The 17051-nt window shown below is 42.8% G+C and overlaps 1 protein-coding gene across 1 annotated transcript in view; it reads left to right on the forward strand.

The window, feature by feature from the left end:
• The window catches only part of ogfod3 (2-oxoglutarate and iron dependent oxygenase domain containing 3), a 26947-nt gene continuing 9896 nt past the window's right edge, over positions 1-17051 (forward strand). The window contains exons 1-8 of the mRNA XM_080788774.1: positions 1-239; positions 2326-2555; positions 3997-4072; positions 4195-4237; positions 6205-6269; positions 8291-8347; positions 9342-9495; positions 14548-14671. Coding sequence (XP_080644900.1) covers positions 172-239; positions 2326-2555; positions 3997-4072; positions 4195-4237; positions 6205-6269; positions 8291-8347; positions 9342-9495; positions 14548-14671 — 817 coding nt within the window. The 5' untranslated portion in view covers positions 1-171. The remainder of the gene's footprint in view (positions 240-2325; positions 2556-3996; positions 4073-4194; positions 4238-6204; positions 6270-8290; positions 8348-9341; positions 9496-14547; positions 14672-17051) is intronic.

Consider the following 17051-nt stretch of genomic DNA (forward strand, 5'->3'; position numbering starts at 1 on the left):
TCTTGAACCAAACCTGAACCAAAGCATCCATCCATCCATGGTACCAACTGTACCAACTATAGGTACCAACAACTCGTTTGGCTGAATGCTCGAACAGGAGGGGACAATCAGCGTCTTTTCCCCGGTATACTGGTTATTAATGCATAAGGCAACAACAAGCTGGAATCTATCATGACAGTGCAACGGCGAGGAAATCCCAAAGTTCCAGATGCAAATGGGATTGAAAGGAAAATCAAAAGGTAAGTCATCATTTCTGCGTTGCAAAATATAGCTCATATGATATGAATAGACATACTCACTAAACGCGTCCAATGGCGTGCATTATTACGGTTTTAGGCTGATACTTCAAGATATAATTGTATCTTGAAGTTTTATAGGCATTTGGGTTTGGTGTGGTGTTTGCATGCCCCCCAGCGGGGCATTCTCTTCTGGGATGGTGATCTATGTCACTCACATGTCACATCCATTCTTAAGCTGTGACCATAACCTCTTAAACTATATCTAATGCATTTGAGCTATGGTATGGTATGGAGCTAGCTCTGGTCCATACCCCTCCTTTCTTTCTCTGTGGGATAGTTGTAGACCAGTTGTAAACAGTGTGTGGTTGAAAGGGGTACCTAACAACAATGCATCTTAAAATTGAGAATTGTATCTTTCTGGTACCCTCAGTGGTTCTCAAAGTGGGGTAGGGACCCCCAGGGGGTCCTCAAGGGCGCCCCCAGCTAAATGCATTAGAATCTATGTAACTGTACTATACATCGGCATACATTTGAAAATAATGCAATGTGACATGTTGTGAGCTTGTACATACATAACAAATTTGGAAGATTTCTGAACATTTTAATGACATACTGTAAATCTTGTATGGGATTTTCAGATGGAAGTCCATGGCCAAATATATATCAATATGGGGGTCCTTAATATGGAAAAGGTTTGAGAACCACCCTTTTCAGGCCATATGACCCCCCCCCCCCACACACACACACACACACACACACACACACACACACACACACACACACACACACACACACACCACACACACACACAATGTGGCCAATGTTTGACCAGTTTTTATAGTATAGTTTATTGATCACTTTTGATGCAGTAATGGTATTTTTTTTATTTCATTTAATTATCATCCCCTCCAACATGTGGCTTTTGAAATTGTGTCATATGGCAGCCAAGTCTATGGACTTTTAATGTTTTTTTTTAGAGCACTTTAAACAAACATTACCGGCAGCAGGCACCACTCACTTCACACAACTGTGATTTTTAGGTATTGGAAAGGTCCCCTCTGGGGGTCCCGGCCCACAGGTTGAGACCGTTTGTGATAGTCCTAGAAGTGCTCCAGTCACTGCTTGGTGACCTTGGTCCATATCATACCCGGGGCCACATGCAGCCCCCACCTGCATGTGGCCCTGAGGGCCACTTAACCCATTCTGACCTGAGATCAGATTCTAAAAATGTCTTCTACATCCTGACAGTTTTCTGAGAAAGCTATGTTTCTATGTCAGTCGTTCTTCGATTTTTCAAAAATAGCAGACCTACAAGCTCGTAGCGTGCCATTCGGTGGCGCGCTATGAGCTTGTAGATCTGCTATTTTTCAATAGCTAAAGCATAACAAAAATGGGTTTTAATATGGCCCTCAGGTTAATATCAGAATACTGATATATTATTGATTTACAATCATGTGCCGCTTTCATTACTTCAGTCTAAATTAGTAGCTTAATCATTAAGCTACTAAAGACAATAACATTGTGATACTACTCATTAAGCCTTAATGAGTCATATTAAAATCTTTTTTTTGTCCAATGTATTTGGATTTAGTTTATAAAGCTAACATAACTATAATCAAAGGCATTTGAAATTAAATACAATTTTAACTTTTCAGGATTCCAATTGAAAAATAGCAAAATTATCTGACCTACACGCTGCGACGTGTTTTGAGCTCATAGATCGGCTATTTTTGCTACGACAGTAATAATGCAATGGCCCTCTCCTTCATCAAAGTTTCCCACCTCTGGTCCACAGGGGCGGCGGTGGCGGCTCAGGGGTAGAGTGGCTGGATGGTAACCGCAAGGTTGCCAGTTCGAAGTTCGAACCCGGTCTCCCCCAGAGTTAGTGTCGAAGTGTCCTTGAGCAAGACACTGAACTCCTAATTGCTCACGATGTGCTGATTGGTGCCTTGCATGGTTTCCGCTGCCATCGGTGTGTGATGAATGGGTGAATGTAATGCACAATCTATGTAAAGCGCCTTGGATAACGGCGCTATATAAATGCACCATACCATTTACATGCTTTCTTCTCTCTCTCGTCTCTCAGGGGTAACGCTCTGCGGCAGGCGTCGGCATGGAGAGGCACCAGAGTGCCTCTGCTCCTCCTGCTGCTCGGGGCGGTGTGTGTCGGCGGACTCGGAACGTGGTTCTACATAACGATGGCGGACCGCGAGATCACAGAGACTCTGGTCAGATGGAAGGAACAGGTGTCTCCGGAGCCCAGGGTCTACAGCGTGCCGTGCTCCGCAGACTATGAGAACTATAAGCGCTACCCCGGTGAGTTTGCCAGTGTCGTGTTTATGTTATGCTTTAGCTATTGGAAAAATAGCAGATCTACAAGCTCATAGATCTTGTAGATCTGCTCTTTTTTTTATCGTGAAAGTTTGGTGCAAATCTTTGAATGTATATTCTCTGAGAGCGAATGTTTTGAACTCTAATCTTTGCTTCTGGGGGGGTCCCTGGAACAACATATTTTCAGACAGCCAATTTCATTTCTGGGATCCTTGACATTAAATAGTTTGAGAACCACTGACATAGAAACAAGGGTTTTTAAGAAAACTGTCAGGATTTAGAAGGCATTTAGTAGAATCGTCGTCAGGTATAAATGTGTTAATAGGTGGCCTCGTGTTGAAAACGTGACCAAAATGAAACGACATGGGGCTGTTGAATTGTTTGTTTTTGCGACAAACCACAAGAAAGATATTTTTTTTATAGCTTTAGTTCACAAAATAATTTTACATTTTATGTAATTCAATTCAATTATAATTATGAAGATTATGGATAATTTGATGACCGGGTCATCGGTCAGTAGGAGACTCGGTAGGACACTTTTTGAGTCTCCGCCGGTCATCAAATGACCGGTTATTGGCTTAGGAATGTGACAAAAACAATCTCCATGATTTCAAGGCTTCATGGGGTGTGTAATTGATAGAAATTAAGTCATTTTTAGGGGGCACGGTGGCACAGTCGGTAGTGCTGTCGCCTCACAGCTAGAAGGTACTGGGTTCGATTCCTGCTGGGAAGCTGGGGACACTGTGGGCGCTGGGGGCGTGTTCCCTCCTCCGCGTCATCAGTGCCCATACCCGAGGTAGGGTTGGCGAAAGGGCCTTTCTGTGTGGAGTTTGCATGTTCTCCCTGTGTCCCCTAGGGTAGGTACTCTCACAAGAAACATGCAGTAATTCTGGTCTCTAAACTACCTCCCCCTGGCCAGCCGGGGCGCCTGATGGTGAGGGGAAAGGAACTGGACGGAATAACGTGTTCCTTCCACGCGCTACTCCCCCACCTGACAGGGGGGAGTTTCCCACCTGACAGGGGGGAGTTTCCCCCCTGTCAGGTGAAAAGAAGCAGCAAGGACTCCCAGGTTGGCAGAGGAAGTGTAGCGCCCAGGATTACATTAGATAATTCACACTGGGTGAAAAAAAATGGGTTGCAAAATTGTGGGAATTAAAAATGTATAAAAATGTCTTTAATGTTGTTTTTCAACAGTAATCTCAGTCCTACCTATGGCTTTATAGTGAAAACCATGCAGTGCCAGTATCTGTGGTAGAAATTGTTCCATGAAGATATGATGCTACTAAGATAAGTGAACGTTACTGGACCACGGTCAGGGGTAATGAGTAATGACTAATGAGGGTCAATGTCTGGTGGTGGTGGTCATTGAAATGGAACTACAGTTCAGTTCAGTTATGTGTTCTCTTTGGTTCTGTGACACTTCCAGGATGCACTCCTAAGCAGTGTGGCCGAGCTGTCACAGATGGTGTGGTGACGAGGGAGGAGGCTGAAGCACTGAGAAGGTAGTCAGTCTAGACACTATTATACAAATGACCGCAGTCTGTTCAGGCACTTAATGTGTATTTTCTTTCATTCACGTTCATTCTCTCCATTAAGTTGATTTCAATACTCTTGTGTTGTGCAGGTTGGCTGAGAGGGGACTCTCTCTCGCTGGGTCAGAAGGAGGAGTGAGTATATGTAAAATATACAGTTTAGTTAGAATAACGATAGAGAATAGTGAAGGGTTTGAACTTTGAAGAGAGTTTGACTCTCCTAATAATAAATACACCAGACCAAACATCTGTTAAAAATGTCATGGTAAATATTTATTAATCTATCTTTATATATTTGTTCATAATGTTCATGATAAAATAGTACCACGATTTTCTACCAGCTGCTATGCAATAGCAAGCTGAGTCTATGACTATCACCGATGTCCAAGCTAGACCACTGACTAGTCCAGCTTACTCTCCCATTGGCTGACATCGCTGTGCTAGTCCAGTTGGCGTTCTCATTGGCTAAACCGCGGTGTGCGTGCGTGTGTGCGTGCATGTGTGCGTGCCTGCGTGCGTGCGCCATGAGAACTTAGTGGCTGCATACAGTACAAGAGGAAATTGGGAACTTCGTTGTGAACTTTGTATTTGATCAATTCTTGTTTGTTCAATTTTCTTCTTTGGCTGTGTCTCATAGGAGGGCTGTGGGCAGTAAGAAACTCGTCCACCAGTGACATCATCGATGGGGAATCCAAGCTAATAGAAACAGCAGGCTTTCTAGTCCTGAAAAGTTGTAATGCGAAAAAGGAAGCCATCGTTCTCACGATAATACAAATCTAAATATATATATTTTTTAAACTTGTTTAAAAAAAAAATCTGCCCAATGATGATGTCACTGGTGGACAGGTTTCTATCTCTGAACTGCCCATAGCCCTCCTATGAGATACAGAAATATATTAGTAGAAATGTATTTTATCATTAACATTAGTGGGGACTGGGAGTGGGGACCAGTATATGAAGATAAGTTTCTTTTTAGCTGCATTAACCCTATCTTGTCACTAGAGGGCAGGCTGGTACACTATATTGCTGGTCCGATATATCAGAGCTCTGCATATTGCACGCCTGCACACTCACAGTGGCATAAAGTAACTGTACTGTACTTACTTTTCAATATTTTTACATCTACTCCTCTACATCTCAGAGTTAAATATTGTACTTTCACTCCAGTACAATTATTTGAAAACTTTAGTTACTTTAATTTGTAGATTTTGATTATGATTACAAAACATAATTAACCACTTCAGCCCTATATACATTTTAGCCATTTGAAAATACAGAAAGGGAAGAAAATGCCAGCACTCAATACCTTTTCACATGATTTATTTATTTACCTCTGACGAACACGTTTTGGCCTAGTGGGCCTTCCTCAGCATTTCTCCTCAGCCATTTGAAAATGGCCAATTTACAAGCTCACAATGTGTCGCTATGCAATGCACTGTGAGCTTGTAGATCTGCTCATTTCAAAAGATTTTTATACATTAGAAAACTCTTGAAATGGGACATTCTAGACTAGTCTAGACAAAGAGCAGTTTTGACTCTGAGCACTTTTACTTTTGAACTTTAAGTATATTTTGATACCGATTATTTTGTACTTGAATTCCGGACATTTACTTGTAACAGAGTATTTCTACATTGCAGTGTTGATACTTTTATTTAAGTAATGGGAGTAGTTTTACCACCACTGCACTTGCATATGAGGCAACATATGTGTGTAACATTCTTGTTGTCCACGCTCTCTGGGTGACCCTCATCTGACCTACACCCCTGCCGGCTTGGTCCCCAGCCAATAAACATTCGTTGTTTATAGAGTGTTAATGCGCTAAAATGAAGGGAAGTGAAACCACGGGGGACTTCAGAGAAAGTGACTTTATTTGTTGGCTCGTGAAAGACAATAGAGTGTCCCCCAGACAAGTTCACAGCAATAACAAGTAAAGGGTGACTGGTCACAGGCTCAGCCAAGTAAGTTGCAGCAGTTAATTAAACCATGGAATGGAAATGTATCTTTTTGTCCAGACCTCTTTATTTTCAGTTCCGCTATTATCATTTCGTTGAGTTCAAGTATTTGTACTCGGGACAATTCATGTGTTTTTCATTTACTTCAGGCCTCGATCCTGGACCTACACTCTGGAGCACTGTCGATGGGAAAACAGTTTGTTAACATTTACAGGTACGTCGCATAGTTTATTCATTTTTCTTTCTGTTCCTCTACCAATGTGTGTCTTGACAACTAGTCTTGTTTGCGTCCCACAGGCCACAGGGATACCAAACAAATTGAACAATGATTATAGTTTATTGTTTAATTCAGTGTTGGTCCTGTTGATGCTGGTTCTGCATAGTCTCTCTTTGCCCACTTTGTTAGTCCACCACTGGACCTCTGGGGGAACAGGACAAACTACTGTCATTCAGTCCCAGTCTCCCAGATCGTATCTGGAGCATTTCTCTTTCATATCTATAACCAGACTTGGTGGTTTTAATGTATACTTTTAAAATTGGAAATGGGCTAGCACCCTCGTCCATTGCTGATCTCATTTCCAGTTATAACCCACCCAGAGTTTTAAGGTGGGCCGATCAGCTACAGTTGAAGGTGCTAGCGACCAATGCAAGATGTAAGGCTGACCGGGCCTTTGCGCAGGGCTTAAAGTTCTCAGTCCTGGGGACTGATTTCAGTCCTACGGATTTCATAGGGGTCATTTAATGAGATCAGTGCAGATTTGAAAAAAAAAAAATCTTTTTCGGTCTTGGGATTTTTTTTGGGGCTTTAAGCCCTGAGCCTTTGCGGCAGGGCTTAAATATTGCCCTGCTAAAAACTTATTTTTTCTCCATGGCTTTTAATGAAAGCTGACGTAGCCCCACTGTAAGCAAATGCTTGCTAGTTTTTTTTTTTGTTGCACTTTTTGCTTTTGCTGTTTTGCTTTTACCTTTCCACCGCCTGTTTATATGTTTTAATGTTTGTTTATATTGCATTGTTCGCCCCTTGTTTTTCTTTTAACCTGTGCAGCACTTTTGGTTGACTTTGTGACGTTAAATGTGCTATATGAATAAAGTTGAGTTGAGTTGAATAGAGGAAAGAAGCGCTGCCGTGGTCCTTGTAGTTGTAGAACTGAAAACAGGTGCTCATCAGCGAGGGTTCAAACAAAACAAATAAAAATAAAAAGATAAAAGATCATTAAAATAGACCAACGCATTTCGGCTACAAGCCTTCGTCAGGGTCCCATGAGTTGAGTTGAGTTACATGTAGAGAACACTGTATGTGTCGTAAGTCTGCCACAGTTACAATTTTTAGTTGGCGATTCATTGTCACATAAATAATTGCATTTAATAATAATTTAACGATTTAATTGTGTTTTTGTGCCTCGAAACACTGTCTGGAAAATATGAAGACAAATTTGATTTCTTTTTGGTTTGTAGGCTTCATAATTACAAATTGCACAGGGCAGATCAGATTACTGACACTTATATTTTCAACTTTCAACACGTCACTTTGTGATGTGCTGTATAAGCTTGTAAATCTGCTATTTTTGGAAAATGTTTGAAAATGCTTTTTCAACGATTTATGCAAAAATAATTGGGATTATCTCAAATAATTGCGATTAGGATATTATGTAATAATTTGTGACAGGCCTTTATGTGTCGTGTAGAGATATAGGTCACTGTGGCCCAAAGCCAGTCGCAGTCAATGTTTCATCCATTAGGGGGAGTCAAGAACTAGACTGCTACAAGAATGTCTCCTGGCTCTTTCTCCCTCTCTCCCCTTTCACTATATCTGTCCTCCATTCTGTTCTTTCTTTATACTTTACACTTCCTGGCCCATTGAACAGCGACGGAAATGCCGTTCGGCTGGTTCCAACTGAAAAAGTTGATGGATGCCACTCCTCTGTCTGGGAATCGTCGGTCAGAGCAGTCGGACGTTTCCTATACCCGCCATGTTTGAATGGCTGGGTTTGGCGCCCGGCGTGCCCACTTGAATATTCTGTGCCATACTCGGTATGGTGCTGTATGCTAATGGTTCTGTTTCGCTCTGTTCCCTTCCTGTCTCTTTCACTGTGCGAGTTTGTGACTTGCTTTACGTGTCTACTGCTGTCCGTGTCTGTGATTGTACGTGGTCATCTGTGTCTGTTGATGATGGTCTATGGCCGTGGTCATCTGTGTCCGTGCGTGTGGCTCTGTGTGTTGCGGATGTGACCACAGGTACTTTGGGGAGCAGGTCGGGGACGTATTCACACAGGAGGATTTCCAGCTTTACAGGTGACTGGTTGACTAACTTTGATTGACAGGCCATGTTTAAACCGTGAATCCATTTACCCATTAAGGTACACCGCTAAATCCTGAGTGTTGATGTGACTCTGAGAGTGTAAAAATGGTCATTGTGTTTTTGGCACACTATTATTATAGAAATTACAACTGCATAGAAAAGCATGGATTGTATTTCTTTTGTGTGCAGTACAGTAAAGGACACACACACACACACACACACACATCTTCCAGTATGAACTATACATTTATATAGAAATGTGGAGATTTCTCCTGTAGAAAAAAGCTTTTGCACACCTAAGGCGTATATGAACAGTTGCGTAGGCCAGTGGACATCATTGATAACTTAAAGGAGCATTCAGTGATTTGGAAAAAACCCTGGTCCGCCCCGGTAACAAGATGTGCACATGCACACACTACAGTGGGGGGGGGGGGGGGGGGGGGGGTCACACGACAGGCCAACAGCACACACACCAAGGCCCGCCCCCGCTCAGGCATGCCTGAAGGAGGTCCGGAGGGGCCGAAACGTTGCCTTAATAAAAGTAAAGCTCCTGTACCGAGCAGATACTCGTATCTTTCTTCTTATCAGAGAGTTCTCCTGTAAAATGTTGCCGTAATGTTGTTAAGCAATTGCCAACGTTCCCTGGCCTGGTGTATCACAGTCTTTACTAGTGTCTATAAATGATGCCCATGGGATATATTCCAGTTCCTGTGTTCATTCACCACATCTGATGTTGGTTTTCTGTTTCATATGTAGTAAGTGTGGCCTGACCGGTTTTGCTTTATTTACTTACTTTATAGACAAGGCAGTGAAGCACATCATTACACTACGAGACAAAGCGTAAAAAACATACATACAGTACAAGAAACAAAAGTACAAGGTATAAAGTTAATCTATATGGTTAGCAGCGTTTCTTTATAGGGCAATATAGAATTGTAACTAAAGTAACTTTAGTTTCTTGTGTATCTGCTTCTTTCCACTTCTTAGAAATGTGCGTGGCCGTATCCAGGCGGTGATAGCCGAGACGTTTGGTTTGGACCCGTCCCTGATGTATCTCACTAAGCCCACCTTCTTCTCCAGAATCAATAGCACCTCAGCCAAGATGACACACGACGAGTACTGGCACCCACACGTGGATAAGGTAACAGACTTGCTCGAAACACACAGATTGGCAGATAACACAGCCGTTGCTCTCAGCCGGTGTTACTTTTGTCATCTAAAACGATGACGAAAGCTGTGCGTCGACTAGCCTTTTTTCGCAGACGAAAACTAAATGAAATTGAGAAAATTCGCAATTTTGGAAAATTGCAAGTGCGGTTGCTCGAGTAGCTCGATAAGTACAGTATGATGATGATGACCCACTTGACGTCACAGGGACCCTGATTTGACATACAGTATGGCTCGAGTGCATGCCGCAAAAACTGTGGGACAAGTAGTCCGTCAAACTTTTGGGGGTACTTATAAATAACAAAGCAATTCTAGTCTGGCAACCACACATATTTTGGTTTTTCTCAGATGACAAAAATATGACAAAAAGGGAAATGTATTTTTATTCAAAGCCCTTGTGGGAGGATGACTAAAACAAAATGTAATTATGCTGTCGAAATGAACACTGCTCTCAACATGGACCAACAGCGTATATAGGGAATTTTCTCACAGTCCTCACACAGTTTGAAAAGTGAAACGTGCGGTCTGTTCAGTACATCTAATCTAAGCCATCTAACGGTCATTGTTTACAAATGTATTGAGGCGGGGTTGGCGAAAGGGCCTTTCTGTGTGGAGTTTGCATGTTCTCCCCGTGTCCCCTTTAGGGTAGGTACCCTCACAAAAGACATGCAGTAATCCTGGTCTCTAAACTACCTCCCCCTGTCCAGCTGGGGCGCCTGATGGAGGGGAAAGGAACTGGTCGGAATAACGTGTTCCTTCCACGCGCTACGTCCGGCCGGTGAAACTCTCCCCTGTCAGGTGAAAAGAAGCAGCTTGGACTCCTCGTGCATAGAAGGAGGCATGAGGTCAGTCCACTGCGCCCCCAGGTTGGCAGAGGAAGTGTAGCGCCCAGGATTACATTAGATAATTGACACTGGGTGAAAAAATGGGTTACAAAAATCATGGGATAAGAGGCCGGCTGTTCATTTACTTCATTGTGTGTGAAGCATCTCCAGATCTTTCATATAGACTATATGAAAATGCGCGTGACATCATCATCATACCCGGAAGTTATTTGGAAACGCCTACTGACTGTGTCAAAAACCTACTTTTCTGGCCTCGACAGCCCATACACGTACATCCAAACAGAAAAGTCCTATATGATTGCATTAAACGACGTTAAGCTCACTTTGCCACTCACTTTATGCGTGCGCATACTGTACCCTCTATTCACATCTGTTTTCTGCTTTGTTAAGAGAGGAGACCAGACCAGGCACATATTTTGACGGAGATGTTCATGCTCATAAATGCGGATGTTGTTACACATTTTGATACCGAGAGGGATTCCCCTCCCTTCGAGACAACTTGTTTCTGTAAATCTCATTATGAGTATACCGGTATTACGCCTCAGCTCTCCCATCAATATTCTCATCCCTAGAGTTATTGTGTGCGTGCGTGCGTGCGTGCGTGCGTGCGTGCGTGCGTGCATGCATGCGTGCGTGTGCCACATGCGGTGAATACGCTTAAGGGTCATCTGAGCCAGTGACTAAAGCTTCTGCCAATCATGCCACCATAATTAACCTTTTCATAATCATTTCCACTCTCGCCATCTTCATCCAAAATCGAAGAAACTGGGCCTGCTCAGCGTCTCTATGCGTTCTGTCCTACTCGTTTGTTTTTTTTCAGGACTCGATGGTGTTGCAGCTACGGCACCTGAATGTGCCCAAGGGGATCAGTATCTGTCCGTCTTGCTTCTATAACCCCTTTTGACCTGAGATCAGATTCTAAAAATGTCTTCTACGTACATCCTGACAGTTTTCTGAAAAATGTATGTTTCTATGTCGGTCGTTCTTCGGTTTTTCAAAAATAGCAGACCTAGAAGCTCGTAGCGCGCCACTCGGTGGTGCGCTATGAGCTTGTATATCTGCTATTTTTCAATAGCTAAAGCTAAAGCTATATACTTAAAAAGGTTATCTTTGAAAAACAAAGAAGGGTCCCGCACACTGCCAGAAAAAAAAATGTTGCTCTTTATTGGTCAACGTTTCGGTCTATTCGACCTTCATCAGGACAGACGATTCCTTTTTAAGTATGCTTTATTGCCCTACGCACCTGTCACTAGCCTTCTGAGGTCTGCATCGGCCTTTTGCTAAATAGCTAAAGCATAACATGATGCTAACACCAAAAGGGGTTCCCGCCCAAAATGGGATAATGTCTTGGAACATTACCTGCATGTGCCTTTGCTCACAGCCCCGTCTCCCCTGAGTTTCTCGGGCATAATATTAATTTACCTCGCATCTTCCTCTCCTCCAGCCCCTTGACAGCATTTTAATCCAAAATCCCCCCCCCCCAGTCTCCCGCCCATCTGTCTGCAGCCATTTTGAGGCTAATTGGCTAACCCAGCCCTCATTTAAATGTAAATGCCTTCTAACATCTTTGGTGGTAATTCTTCTCCCATGACTCACATTGCTGATGTGGTGTCATGGTGGCAGTCACAAGGTAGCAGGGAAAGTGTCCTTTCCGTCGTTCGTGGTGGGGAATAATCTTTGCAACGTTATGAGACAAAAAAAAAAAAGTTATTTAGCTCCACAAATCAATGCAGTGCAGACATAACCGTTGACCCCAGAGGATGCCATGGTCCCAGCAATTTCCCTCATCAGATATTGGATAACACTGACGGAAGAAGTTCTCACATTCTTTAATCTTTACTTTAATCTTTACTTAATCTTTACTTAAGTAAAAGTACAATACAATATAGAGATACTCTGTTGCAAGTAAAAGTCTAAATGTATCGCGTAAAAGTGCAACAGTGTTGTTAGCTAAATGTACTTGAAGAACCAAAAGTAGAAAGTAGTCGTTATGCAGAAAGTCCTGTTTCACAAGATTTCAAATGTATAAAAATAATTAGAAAATGGCAGATCTATAGTAGATCTATAGTAGATAAATGATTTTCAAATGGCCGAAATGTACATACGGCTGAAGGGGCTACTTTATAGTTTTTAATAATAATAAAAATCTACAAAGTAACTAAAGTTTTTTAAATAATTGTAATGGAGTATAAAAGTATATAAGTATTTCAGAAAACTGTCAAGATGTAGAAGACATTTTTAGAATCTGATCTCAGGTCAAAATGGGTTAAGTGCAGTACTCGAGTAAAAGTACTTAGTTACTTTCCACCACTGCTCAGTTAATCCCATTCAGCTCCAGCTGAATTTGCTCTACCAGCTGCCGGTGCCACATATAGTCCTCTTTACAATTACATGTTCCACTCCTCGTCAGTGTGTTTATTGCTGCATGGCTAGGCTGTTGTTGGCCAGATCCATCTCAAGCTGTCGGCTTGTCTAATGTCGCATTATCTCCGAGCCACTTACTGTGTCATCCAGATGACTACGTTCATTGATTTAGAGTTGCACATCAATCAACGGGATCGTGGCGATATGCGGTGCGTGCGCGGCATGTTTTCCCCGTCGCTGTCGGGCGCGGAAACCTTGTATTTGTCAACAACTGTTTCTTTTCAGGAAATGGATTAACCCGTTTAGACCTGAGAGCGATTCTACAAAATGTCTTCTAAAATAAATCATGAAAATCTAAGTTTTCTGAAAAACCCATGTTTCTATGTCAGCGGTGCTCAACCTTTTTCATGTCAAGGACCCCCAGAATTATCTGTATGTTGCTGAATACTGAAAATATGTTGTTCCAGGGACACCCCCCCCCCCAGAAGCAAAGATTTGAGTTAAAAACGTTCGCTCTGAAAGAATATATATTCAAAATGTTGCGACACATTTTCACGATTTTTCAAAAATAGCAGATCTACAAGTTCATAGCGCGGCACTCGGTGACGCGCTATGAGCTTGTAGATCTGCTATTTTTCAATAGCTAAAGTGTAACATAATGCTTGAAACACCAAGAATGGGTTAAAGGAAGAACCTGTGTTCCAATGGGTCCAATGTAGTTATTATTTTGTCACAAGCTCTTGTTAATATTTTTCAAGGGTTAAATATGTATGAAACACGCAGAAATACCACTTTCACTGCACATGTTTTTCAAAAGTAACGAAAATAACAGATCTACAAGCTCACAAAACATCACAATGCAATGCACTGTGAGCTTGTATATCGGCTATTGTTGCTTCTTTTGAGGGACACTTGTAATACATATATTTAAAAAAATCTTCTGATTGTAATATCTGCTGGTGCCTCTTGGCTACAGCTCCCTTATTAAAAAGCCTTTCTCTGCAATTCACACTTGTTCGGTTGAATTCAAAGTTAAGGAGGTTATGTTTTAAGCAATCGGAGCAGAGCATCACCCAATCAATATAAACAGCCTTTATCCCCAACTGGCCGAAATTAGAGAATTATTCCTTAACGGCAAGGCAAACATTTTGTGTTTTTCTGAGACCAAACTAGATGAATCCACCAGGGACGCTGAGATTGGGGGTAATGGGGGTGGTGTTGCCGTAATGGGGGCATGGGGGTGGTGTTTGCATGCATATCCACAAAGCTACTGAAATCATTAGCCGTACTGACTTGCAGCATGTTGAAATTGCAGCATGTTGAAAACACCATTACGTAATTACCCATTACGGTTTCTATAATTTCTGTTACTGTTCAATCTCAGCGTCCCTGATGGCCTCACCCCTCCACCCACCCCTTTTCCCCCTCTTTTCTTTTCCCTTTTTACTTCCTTTATGATGAATTCCTCTTGTCTTTTTTTTTGGCTATATAGAAGTGTCTATTTGTATGTCTCTAAATGTTTTGATGAATTGAACAATGTGGACCCCGTTGTAAACAAGTGTAATGCTTTATTGGGTCGTCCACTCACAGTTAACAGTCTTTTGTATTGAGTTGTGCTTGAAATGTACTGTAATTCTGCAAACTGTTAATACATATTTCAATCAATCAAGCAGCTGGGTTCTCACATCGTCAAGAAATGTAGGAAAAACAGTGCCCTCTTTTCCTTTGAATTTGAGTTTTTGACTAGGTTTTAAGTAACTCAGACATTGCATTCTCTGTCTTCGTTCTTTTGATGTACTCGTCTCGTCATGTCGCAGGTGACTTACGGTTCCTTTGACTACACATCCCTGCTGTACCTGTCCGATTATGGCTCTGACTTCACTGGAGGAAGATTCATCTTCATGGACCCCAATGGAAACCGGACTGTGGAGCCACGAGCAGGTGACCACCACCACCTACACGAGACATGGCTAAAGCATTTCCGGGGGTCCCCATGAGCCAAAACACGTTGAGAACCCCTGACCTAGTCTAGAGAAACTGTATTATGGTTTATAAAATGCTTGATTCTGAACCAAGTAAGAAATAGGCCTGGGCATTGTTATGGGTAAATCCACTTAAGTGATTTTGCCTGGACATTCTTAATCATTTACGAGGAATGTAATACATTTAAGTCTAAAGGTCTTCACGTATTGGCGAATTTGTGATGCGGCGGCGCGAATAAACGACCTGAAAAAGCTAATTATTTGCACGAATAAATCGCATCGCTAATTCACCAGTGTGTAAGGAGTCAAGGACCTTTAGTCTTAATCCTCAATTCACGTTTGATACCAGGACATACTAGTGGGGTCCGGGACCCCTAGGGGATCCTCAGATTTATTACAGGGGGGCTTGAAAAGTACACCTGAGGGAAAAAACCCCCAAAATTGAGTCAGATCGTCAGATTGCGTTTGACTTTTTTGCTTGCTTTTTTCTTTCTCCTTGGATTCATATCGGTCAAGTTGCCTCAAGGGAAATTCAGAGTTCAGACCACTGCCCTTTTGTCCGCAATGTTCTAATACTTAATTTATACGTTGTTGCGGATGTGACACGTTGTGAGCTTGTAAAGTGTCTATTTTCTGCGTGCGATGCCATCGTACGACGGAATACAAATCTGGTGTAAGTAAAACGTTTTTTTGTCTCTTTGGTTTGATCTAGACTTCAGACAAATTTCAAAGTTCAATCATGGGGGACGGCCTCAGAGCCCGGTCCATCTGACCGTATCACTTCCTCTCTCTAAACCTCACAATCAGCAATCCTGTCCCTGTCTAACTTTGCCCTATACATCTCCACTTACCCTCTCTCTCTCTCTCTCTCTCTCTCTCTCTCTCACTCTGTTCCCCTTATCTTCCCTCGCTCCATCTCATCTACTTGTGTGTGTAGTCTCCCGCCCGTGTCTTTAACCCATTCTGACCTGAGATCAGATTCTAAAAATGTCTTCTACATCCTGACAGTTTTCTGAAAAAGCCATGTTTCTATGTCAGCCGTTTTGGTCGGGGGAAATGGAAGGCGGGGCATTTCAGAGTCAAATCTGCCTCATCTGCTGGGCACTCTAGCGAGAAAAAAACCGGCGCACTTGAAGTGTTAAGTGAAAAAACGTGAGTACTTTTCCCTCCACTGCCCGAGTCTCGACACGCCACCTCCCACAGAACCTTCCCCGTAGACTGTTGCCAACATGCTGCTGAAGGACGTTTGGTTTAACCCATTTTGACCTGAGAACAGATTCTAAAAATGTCTGTTTGAAAATGACCGTTTTCTGAAAAAGCTACGTTTCTATGGCAGTCGATTTTTCTAAAATAGCAGACCTACAAGCTCGTAGCGCGCCACTCGGTGGCGCGCTATGAGCTTGTAGATCTGCTATTTTTCAATAGCTAATGCATAACATAATACACAATAATATAATAATAACACCAAAATGCTAACACCAAAACATGAGTACTTTTCCCTCCACTGCCCGAGTCTCGGCACGCCACCTCCCACAGAACCTTCCCTGTAGAGACATGCTGCAGCTGAAGGACGTTTGGTATAATGAGGGGATACACTGCAGTCCGCTGCCTGGTCTCCCTCCGGTCAGGCCGAGGTCGAGCCGAACATAGAATCGACAGCAGCACACACACAACCGATTGAACTATGTAGGCTCAGTCTCATCTCAAACCCTGCAGTGGACCCCGCTAGTTGAATTACAAGCGAGTTGTGCGAGAATGGGTACACAGACACTGACAGACAGAGGCAGAGGGAGAGAATGAAATTCTTCCACAGAGCTCAATTTAGTATATTTTTCAACCAAGGTTCAAGTTTTAGGTTGTTATTTGAGATTGTAAAAGATGACTGTTAGATTTGTTTTCATTCGCTGCTTTCTTTCCTGTTAGCGATTTTAGGACTAGTCACGGCGGCCAAGCTACACCAGGCAATTTTGCGTGCGTGCGTATGCGTTTACTGCGCGCGTACAGTGCGTTTGGATAGGACCAATATATGTCAATGATACCAGACGCACGGATACCGTGGGCCATCCTACGCGTGCTCTAAAAATAGGATCGGTTCAAATTTTTTTACGTGCGTATGCCCCCATGCGCGCGTATCTATATATCCTCCCGGAAGGTCCCGCACAAATATGCCACGCGCCACAGATCTGGTGTAGCCGGGCCATTTCGCACGCATACTTTGTGCGCGCAGTGCGCTTACGTCAAACGCACACATGCCCGGTGTAGCTTGGCCGCGTAAGGTTGGGCGGTTTCCACATTTTTAAACGACGGTTTATGTCCCCCGAAAAACCAAGGTATACTCG

The sequence above is a fragment of the Protomyctophum bolini genome (genome assembly GCF_963924005.1).
Source record: "Protomyctophum bolini genome assembly, chromosome: 18".
Taxonomy (NCBI): Eukaryota; Metazoa; Chordata; class Actinopteri; order Myctophiformes; family Myctophidae; genus Protomyctophum; species Protomyctophum bolini.